Source organism: Pinus tabuliformis, chromosome 9 (assembly GCF_031772625.1).
Source record: "Pinus tabuliformis cultivar Carrire ecotype Pingquan chromosome 9, CPIR1, whole genome shotgun sequence".
NCBI classification, from domain to species: Eukaryota; Viridiplantae; Streptophyta; class Pinopsida; order Pinales; family Pinaceae; genus Pinus; species Pinus tabuliformis.
Window position 1 is genome coordinate 1,972,367,444 of NC_142307.1, and position 10,559 is coordinate 1,972,378,002.

The following is a 10,559-nucleotide window of genomic DNA, read 5'->3' on the forward strand; positions in this document are numbered from 1 at the left end:
GAGGGAACTCGGACCATAATTTTATAGTGTTAGGAGTGGCTTCTACAATAGAGAACCCTACCCATCCCTTAAAATTTAATCTAAAGCAAATGAGAATGAAAGATTTTGTGGGGAAAATCAAATTAGGATCAAACAATGGGTAACTATTAGAGGGAACTCGGACCATAATCTTATGGTGTTAGGAGTGGCTCCTACAATAGAGAACCCTACCCATCCCTTAAAATTTAATCTAAAGCGAATGAAAATGAAAGATTTCGTGGTAACTTAAGAGAGTCTAATCCTCCTCAATTCTAACAAAATTTAAAAGGAATATATGCTATCTACTAACTAGGTAATGGAAACTCAAGAGCAAAGTATCATGGTTACGAAATAGATAATGCCAAATGTAAAAAGAATATAAACTTGTTTGGAAAATTGTTAAAGGAAACGGTACTTACGAATTCTTAAAGGAATTCTTCTTCTTTATATGCTATGAGTTTATAAAGGAAGAAGATCTGTGAAGAGCGGTGAAAACAACATAAACTCAAGGTCAACTTTCAAATACTCTTATTACAAAAAAAAAGTGTTTGAAGGAATAGGCTAAAGAGCATGAGCATAAAAAGGGGAAAAAATGAAGAAAAGACTAGCGCATATTATCCATAAGACATAAATTAAAATGAATATCATTATCCATATTTAGACTGAGATACTTTGCCTAAGCGTAAAATTCTTGAGAAACCTTTCTGCGTTACTAATTCTAGGCTTGTCACCTTTTATTTATAGACTCTAGATGGTCTGCTCTCAAGAAGAGCATGATGAGTAAATATTCAGTAGTATATAAGTAAGACAATGTAGATTTTAGGACAAACAACCGGTGGATGTATCATCCACCACCTCGCCTTGGATATTGGGAGAGCCGATGACTAACGATATTGTCGGTTAAAGGCCTTGTACCTGATTTCTCCGTCCAACTTGTTCTTTTGCGCAAACTGGTCATTTCCAACCCATGAGATTCACTTCAGACATTTAAAAACATTATTTTTCCAAGATCTATATTAAAATAAATAACAACCCGACAGTGATCAAAGACGGCCCAACGCCAGCTACTGCTTGTTCAAATACCTGTGAAAGGGGTATCAGCTACTGCTTGTTCAATTACCTGTGAAAGGGTATCAGCTACTGCTTCTTAAAATATGGGTGTTTAGAATGGCAGTAGTAATCATAGAACAAATGAAAAAATACTCGTTAGAAGAAAGACCTCAAAACCATGCAAGCCCTAATTTTGTGTAAGACTTTTAAATGATCGTAATTAGTAGACAGGATGCTAGCAGATGTATATACATTTATATCATGTGTTTGATTAATTATTTTGTTACTTTTCCTATCAACATCCAATAAAATCAAAACTTCAAATAATTTTTAACCAACAGAAGATATAAGAATGAAGGAAAATATAGATTTATCATATTTAATGGAGATTAAATGGAGCTCCGAATTCAAAACCTCTTATACATGGAGATGTATCCTTAACTAAAAGATCAAACTAGGGCCTTCCTGAGATTTGGGGTCTTCATTTTAGGAATGATGAACTTCGAAGTTCGAAACGTTCAATGAGTTATTGAATATAAATAAAAATACAATAATATTAACAAAATGAGAGATGAAACTAAACAGTTTGTCCTGTTTAGATTATTTCTCCCGAGTTAGGTCCATGGTGATGTTCCTCCTTGGGATTTCCTTTCAAACTCTGTGCTAAACAAATAGCTGTCTCTCTTGGTGAAACTTTTTCTTTTCCAAAAGGATTTAGCACACCTGCTAGTTCTTCTAGTCTATGTTGTTGAAGTAACTGTGCAGAAAGCTCCAACAAAGCTTCAAGAGCATCTGCCCTCTGACGATAAGATCGCGCATCAAGTCCTTTTCGGCAGTCTTCTTCTTCTTTGTGAGTAGCCAACTGCGGGGGCTGTGGTGAGATATGGCTAGTTATAGTACTTACAGACGGTACAGCTAGTACTCCTAAGTCATCCCTTTTCAAATCCAGCAATGTTTCAAGGTCCATATTTTGTGCATCCATCTCTCCTGTCTGTGTTCCTGAATGCTCACTGCCAACTCTAAATGTACTATGACGAATCACATGTATGACATTATTGAAAACAGGTTGGACGTGCACTGGGAGTTTCTCATTAATCTGGATGGTACCTTTTTCATGAGCTCCGTCTTCATTCTCGATCTCCTTATCAGCAGTTTCCAAATTTTTACTATCAGAAGTAGCAGTTGGACAGGTCGCATTATCCAAATCCTGCTTATTATCAGAATCCTGCTTAGTCAAACAAGATGAACAGGACTCATCACCTGTACTAGTAGAAAGGGAAAGGTTAGAATGATCTGGATTGGTCTGTGCCTTTAGCCAAGTCTCTTCCTTAACTAGCAACATGTCCTGATCAACCATGCTAGACCCACAGAATGAAGTTGAAGTTTGAATGACATCCGGTTTTATGTCCAGTCTTGGAGCAAAAATGGATATGTCAGGGTATTGGTCATTTAGTTGTGATTGCTTCTTATTTACTTCCAACTGTATTTCTTGCTTGTCGGAGAATACAGCTGAAGGTTCCATGGTCATCAACATCTCATCCTCATTGATTGTGTGCATTTTCTGTCCTGTCTTGACAGATAAATCACTGGAATGCATCTTCTGTACATCAAAATATTCCGCAACAGTTTTAATGGTACCTAATTGGCTAAATTCAGTTCCATAAACAATTTCATCTGTCTGTACAGATACATCATTTGTTTTCACAGTTTGTACATCACATTGAAACTCAGACTTCTCATGTTTAATCGATGGGCAGGAATGGGTTGGCAATCCCTGATTTTCTTGACATGTCTGAACAACATGATTTCCTACATCATCCTTTCTATCTGGCAGGCAAGATTGCTTGGGCATTTTCTCACTCTCTGAACTACAGACTGCTGGTGGTGAACTCCTCAATGGAACTGAGGGTTTGGAAGGAACAGGAGGTGACTTTTTTAATGGAATTGCAGAAGGTTGAGGACGTAGCTTCGACTTACCAACCTTTGCTCGATCTTCAACGGCCTGCCTTGGTGGGGGCAATGGAATTAGGTCAAGCCGGGGTTTACCTCTTGGTAAAAATTCAGCAGCTACTATCTGTAACAAAAAAATGAGGCACAATTAATATAGGCAAAAGAGCAAAATTCTGGTAAAATTCTTAACATTTTATGATATCCGAAATGTCATAACAAATATGAATAGTATAACTCACTGGATGCCCTACAGGAGGTGTCATATGTTGTGCCTTCAATAGGTCAGCCCTTGTTCTTGGTGGATTGGCAGCCTTGACAGAATTACTGGCTGGGCCACCAGCAGGAGCTGCTTGGATTAACCGATTACGTTTTGGTGTGGATGTTTTTGCCAGAGGTTTGGCGTCTTCAATCAATTCCATTGCAACCCTCTTGTCATCTTTAAGCTTCTTCTCACACTTCAATTTTTCCTCATCTCTCATTGATAATAAAGATGATTCAACTTTATCTTCTTCAGGGATTACATTGGGCATGGATGCAGCAGGAATAGGCTTTGTAACTGTTTCATGTCCTGGACTTCCTGTTGGCCATGATTGGCCAACATCCTCCTCGCCATTTAGATTATCTTCATTCAGCGTATCTCTAGCACTGCCTTCATACTCACAAACCATACTTTGGTTGCTTTTCCCATTTGAACTAAAGCAATCCTTCTCACTGCTTGACTGGCTACTGTTTGGACTTTCTCCCATGTTTTCCTGAATATCATGCACCTTACAAATCTGTGTACATGGTGAACCAAGGGCCTTGAAATTAGCTTCAGCCAGGCATTGAGAGATATACGGTTGAAGATAAGGATCCGTCAATAGTTCTGCAGCCTGTATATATGCATTTGCTACCGATATTAGTTCAGAAGAAAACAAATCATTCGAAATTACAGAACAAGAAGCATAAATACATATCACAAAGATAAAGCAATTAAAGGTTAGGACTTCACAGATGGCCTATGCTCTGGGTTCTTTCTCAGCATCATTTTGATCAGACGTTTCCTGCAACCCATGCCAAACAATGAAGGAGTAGGTTAAACTAGATTGATTAGAAAATTGTTGTACATTCTAAAAGACTAAATTGATTCAGAAAATAAAATATATAAATGCCAAATAATGTAGTCACTTACAAGGACGGAGAGTACATGCTAGGTAATATACCAATAGCTGAACGATTTATCTTGCTAATGAGTCCCCCCATATCCTGTAAAATAAAAAATAAAACAAAGACAGAACATTGCTTTTTAATTTTCTCCATTTAGTTGCCAACATAAAATGCAAAAAGAAAGAATCGCTGAAGATGCTATTAATGCAGAGTGTGCAAGGTCAATGCAGTCATCCATGTTAATCTTTATTTCAGTTAAGAAAGATGCAAACATTCATGTATACTACACTAAAATAACTGTGGAGAACACAGTTAATGGGATGTGGAAAAGGATGCTAAAAGAACGAAGGATTTGCAGCTGGGAAGTTCATCTCATAAAAGACAAAAACACTCCATACCACATGATCATTTATAATTTCAGTCCTTTTATCAAGAAAATCTCAAGCACCCACAAACCATATACAGAGGGAAGAAGCTTACAAATGCTCTGAATGCAGGTCGATGAGCGGTTATCTCAAACATACAGCAACCTGCAAAAGCATAGAGAAAATTGTAAAATGCATTATCAGAATTGACAAACATTTGTAAACATGGTAGCAATGTTTATATACACTGCAGAAAACCAAATAATAGAAATAAATATACATCATACCTAATGACCAAATATCTGATTTGAAGCCATAGGGGATATCTGCAAGAAGTTCAGGACACATGTAGTTTGGAGTGCCAACAACCTGCATGGTTGAATTAAACAACATCAGTTCACATATTAGATGATATTACTTTTGACACATACTGTGATGCATAGTATTGAACTGTTTAAATGAGCCAAATATTCAATGACCGTGCATAACACTGCTTCCTTATTGTTGAATCTAAAAAAAGATAGTAACAAGGAAGAAATAAACCGAATTGGAGAAAATTATTCTTAGAGTTTGTTGCTGGAAAAATTCCACGAGGAGTTTTAAGATGAGAAACCAGAAATGGCAGTACTTACCGAAGAAGTGAGATCATCTGCCTTAAGCAATTTGGCAAGGCCAAAATCACCTGCATATGCTCCACTAATTAATAGAAGCCCTTTGGTATAAAAGAAGAAAACACTAAAGGTTCATGAATTTGTTAATGTGTTTAATCTCTCATTTTCCTTAGCCTTGTCCTCAAATCAAAAACAAAGAAATTGAAACTAAAGCTACGTATCCAACAAGAAAGTAAGTTGTTCTAACCAGAACATGCTGCAATTTAATTGGAGCAAACATAACTCTAGAAACCTAATGATGGTCATTTAACATTTGACTTACCAAGACGAATGTCTTGCTCCTTTGTTAGAAAGATGTTAGAGCACTGGACCAAAGAAAAGCTTCATCAATCAAACATACTTCAAAATATGTGGAATGTAAGAATATCTCTAGCTTGTAAAGGACAGATGACCGGCGATGGTTGTAATATCACATTCATCAAAGTAACAATCTAAGCCAAAATAACTGTCGTCCTACCTTGAGATCTCGATGGAGAACATGGTTTGTGTGCAGGTAATCCACAGCTAACAACAATTGTGTGAACCACCTGCACAATTTCTGAGGAAAACACACAGAAGAGAATATGTCATATTCACATGATAACCCTGATAGATAAATTAATAGATATCACGACCATCAATGTTATAGTCTACAAATCATTATTCTTAGATCGCTTTAGCATAATTCGCTCCAGTAAAAGGCTAAAATATCCCATATAGCTGAAGTGAACTAGCAGAAATATTGTATCAAGACATTAAACTAAGAAAAGAAAGTAATCACCTCTTCTGGAAACAGTGACCCATTAGCTTTCTTAATCAATTCAGTCCTGTGATTGCAAGCAGAAAAAGATTTATTAGCAGATTTCCTACGGTATTGCTTACAACAGTGTCAATGAATCATCCAACAACAATTTAAATACAGTGAAAATATACAGAACAGAAAATTAAAATCATATGGGCACTTACATGTCTCCCCCTTCACAATATGATGTTACAATGCAGACATAGCACCCCTGAAATACCACACATTCCATACATTAGAGGATCTTGAAAATTTGAAGTTAATCCTTAATAAATCATATCGCTCTAAAGCTGTTGCTAGAGATATAGGTGAAGGTTTGTCTTTATTATTTAAGTGATCAGTTTCGGAGTATGCTTCATTAGGTAAAGCTATTTCAATTCCCATGGAGTCCCCAGGGGCTCAATATCTGACGAGTATGCGCTTATATGAAAACTAGGCAAAACAATAATCCAATCATGACCTGTAATTATACAACAGGTGATCTAAAATGCAAAATCTAAAAGACACCAAAGAAAAATCCATACCTTTTCCACCCATGCCTCCTTGTATCCTACAATGTAAGGATGTTTAATGCGTGAGATCAAAGCCATCTGCAACCAACAAGAAGAGACATGACCTTCAGAATTGAATTCTCTTCACCTGCTGCATGATACAAGTTTAGGATTGAAAATGGAAAAGCAAAAGGTGATGAAAAATTACATAAATACCTCTTGATGAGCAGAGCGCCTGGACCTGTCTGTCTGGCGAGCTAGGCGAATTTTCTTCAAAACATATCTGAAAACAAAATCCAAATAACAGTTGGACTATTTGCAGATGTGTCAGGGCTGCTAAAAATCAAATTATTCATTTTTATGTGTTTAAGCACATTCACAAGGCACAAGAATGATGATGATATCCCTTTTCCATGTCTCTGCTACCTATAATGGGAGAAGTTTTTAATGTCTTTAAGGAATCTATGATTTCAGGGACTCATATCTCATGCAATTTGGAGAGCGTGCTGACAGTACCAACATAAATCTCACCATAAAAAAAGTTTAGCCTTGATTTACCCTAGGGTCATTTTCAGGTTTTGCTGGAGGGAAATAAGCCCATTCTCATAGTTGCTTACCTAAAAGGTAGTAATCAGGCCCCTCCATCTCCGAAAGTTTCTAGACATACATGAATTCGTCTGATTGAAACGCCTAAGAAGCTGTTTGCAAGAAAATAGAAGCATTCAGCTCCAATTTACGATCTACAAACTCATGCATTTCTCCAAATGTCGAATGGTGGATTCTAAGCAGCTTGAAGAGTTTCATTGGGCATTAATAAAATTATCTTATCTTATTAGCCTGGTGGGACTCAATAGAGAAGCACCTCCAAGCACTAAACCACAAAGCCAAATGATAACCTTAACACGAGAACCATCGAGTAATGTTGAAACACTGCACAGAGAGATGACCCTAACCTATCATTTCAGGAAGCAAACCGAAGCCTGATTCATACTTGTTAAAGATTTACACCTATATTGTCAATGCTGAAGTTCAGAAAGAAGTTTGCAACAGCTGGGGTACTGTAAATTCGTTTCAGCATGAAGTATTCGCCGCATTTAGGGACCAATAAATTCTTAGGCAATTTAGTTTCAAGTAGTGGATTCTAAAACGCAATAAGAACTCCCAACTGGAAATGGTTCCCTGCTGCTGGGGGTTACATTGTAACCCCATGAAACGATGAAGCTAGTTCTGCAGACCATACTAGGTGAGTTCTTAATCTCGCCATTGTACGATTTTATTGGTTTGTTGACAATTTTCCAACCGAATAAAACACCTATGTAAGCCAGCCCTCTATGGAACAAGCAGCCTAGTATTTCAGACCTACTGAATGCATGCTAGGTGGGTATCCAACATCACCATGATTGTTGTATTGACGGCATTGCGCTGCCCAAAGAACCCAATACACTCTGGAATCCAAAAAGTTTGACTCGCATTTTCTTCATAATAAATTAATCAATTAAAAGAGGAAGAGCATAAAAGCCAGGGAAAAGTTCTTACTTTTTCCGTTCTTCCTTGTGAAGAACCAAGATAGCAGCACCGAATGCTCCTCTACCAATCTGCTCCATGATCTCATACTGATCCATTTTCGACTCCATTGTCCTCAGATCTATTTACACGCACCTCTACTTCTTCAGAGCTCCCACCGTATACTTGAATATTCAATAAACACTGTCAAAAATACACCAAAACAATCAGAGCCCCCTCACACGCAAAAATAAATCTCTGAATCTCTTTCTGCAATCTGATCCCAAGCTCGTTGACTCAAAATCTTTGTGGGCATGGAGAGCTTCTCACATGATAGCCCCCAAATGGTCCAAATAGCACCAAGTTCTCCTCTTTTCTCTCCTGCATTAACAGATCAGCTTCCTACATCAATTATTAAGCACTTCATATTTCCTGTGAAACACCTAGAGCCAGCCATTACAAACTTCACAGCCCATCAGCTGGATTGAGCGCCAGTACCAACATAGCTAATAGCATTAAATGCAATGCCAAGTCCAGGATGGGAAGGATGCAGTGTGTGTGTTAACCCAACAAATATTTTATTTTGGGCAATGAGAATGCTACATTTATGGTTCCAAGTTTTAACACGCGCTTACTTTTAAGAAATTTGTACCAGCTCTTTACGATTTTTTTATCATAACAGTATTTTCATAAATAGATAAACGAGTAAATTCGTAAAATACATGATCTCACTTTAATTTAAAAGTTTCCTTCCTTATTTTAGATAATTCCAATTGTATCAACTGATTCTAAACCTAATTTAAAGTAATCATTTGCAAATTTTCGATTTTCGCAAATTTTACTTACAAATTTCCGGATTATTACAGCTTCGCGAATAAATCTCAGTCAAAGAAACAATTAACCCTGAAACAAATTTAAATTCCTTATCTTAGGTAATTGCACACTTATATAGAATAATCATTCACAAATTCTCGATTTGCACAATTTCTACTTACAAATTTCCGGATTATCACAGCTTCGCGTATAAATCTCAGTCAAAGAAATACTATCCCCGAAACAAATTTTAATTTAATTACAGACGATCTGAGACTTGATTGTAAAGAATACATGTGCTTGTATTATACGATCAAGAATAGACCAGTGAGGGTTTACATATAAGTAATTGGTCCCACTCCAACAACCTTCCATTCTACGTCAAGCAATGGTTTTGGTAGTGCAAAATGCAGCCGACCAACCCTTCACTCCCTCAATACTTACATTGTCCCCACCATTGCCCTGACCAGACCAACGCTTGAACCACTCTGGTCCCTTTTCCAGTGCATTTATATATAACGCAGATGTGTTGAATAGTCCGGTTGAGGACTAAATGGTAATAAATTATCCCATAAATCATTGTTAAAATTTTTAACTTTTATGTAAAATAATAGTTAATATATTCCCATAAAGACTGCCATGAGGTCCTATTAAGTAATTATATGATATGAACCTTTACAGACAATTTATTTATGAGTAGGCAAAAGTGGACATAGCCTTCATTCTTACATTGTACACATTGCTTAAAAGATGTCTCCTGTTTTCAAAAATATGGCCCACACTTTTTGAATATTTGTTCAAGGTATTGATGTTGTCTATTTCTATTTGACTCTTTTTATATCCATTTGGGGGATAGAATGTTTTTGTCTTTGTATTGTCTTTATCACCTCCTGGGGATCATGTCATATAAGCAATGAGGTCATATCATGTCACTAGATGTTAACATTATAGGTGGCTTGTCACCATTATGATAGGATCAAAAATGTTAGGTAATATAAGTGGTTTGTATGTGTAGGTGAAATAGTTTTTAAAAAAAATTATCCAATAGAGAAAGTATGGTTGAGAAGTATTATTCTATCAAAATCATTAAAGAAAGATTTATAGTTACTCATTAATGTGGTTAATGTTAATTGATTTTCATATAATTTATTAAAAATTTATTTTTAATAATTTCCACTTTAAATGGTTTGGTGAAAAATTAAAGTATTTAATGTTGTGTAATTTGAATATATTTTATTAAGGAAAAATGAAATTATGAAATATGTATTTTATTGAGTTTGTATGGGTTTGGGTATTTTCTTTTTTTAACCTAGTTTTTCTCGTTGATTATTCTTTTTAAGTCTACTTGGGATTCTCTCTTATATATTGTGGAGTTTTACTTGACATGGTGTTAAATTAAAGTTAATATTTTTTATTGCATTTGGAAAATATGTAATGAAGTTCTATTGAAAAATGCACAATACAACACATTTTTAGTTAGAATGATGGTGCTTTGATCTATGCACATTTGTGTTTGCAAATCCTAAGTACATACAAGGAAGATGGAAATAGAGATAGTGCAACTAATGGACTTCCAAGCCATGACACCTTGTACTATGAGCATGCCCTTCCTTGACAATCATTCAATAGCTCTCTCAACTCACTTCACAACTTTTATTAGGCATTTCCCTTAACACAATTCAAGTTAAATTATTCATGAGCATCAAGAGCAATGCAAGCATGGGTCTCTACCCCAAGTCCTTAAAGTTCCAAGATTTGATAGATAACTAAC

At 36.2% G+C, this 10,559-nt stretch overlaps 1 protein-coding gene across 3 annotated transcripts; it reads right to left on the reverse strand.

Moving 5' to 3' along the window:
* Positions 1–1,415: 1,415 nt before the first annotated feature.
* LOC149156910 (serine/threonine-protein kinase Nek5-like) lies at positions 1,416–8,584 on the reverse strand. 3 transcript variants are annotated; one of them, XM_089438774.1, is made up of 15 exons: positions 8,306–8,584; positions 8,009–8,179; positions 6,689–6,755; positions 6,506–6,571; positions 6,146–6,192; positions 5,961–6,006; positions 5,658–5,738; positions 5,463–5,505; positions 5,162–5,211; positions 4,817–4,898; positions 4,645–4,694; positions 4,190–4,263; positions 4,010–4,061; positions 3,258–3,890; positions 1,416–3,142 (listed from the first exon to the last, which is right to left on the reverse strand). In XM_089438774.1, the coding sequence occupies exons 2-15, from the start codon at positions 8,104–8,106 to the stop codon at positions 1,664–1,666; spliced, it is 2,868 nt and encodes a 955-aa protein (XP_089294900.1). In that variant the 5' UTR covers positions 8,107–8,179; positions 8,306–8,584; the 3' UTR covers positions 1,416–1,663. The 3 variants fall into 3 exon arrangements, with proteins under 3 accessions (XP_089294900.1, XP_089294901.1, XP_089294899.1); XM_089438775.1 differs by having other exon boundaries at positions 3,270–3,890; positions 8,009–8,584; XM_089438773.1 differs by having other exon boundaries at positions 8,009–8,583.
* Positions 8,585–10,559: the final 1,975 nt, after the last annotated feature.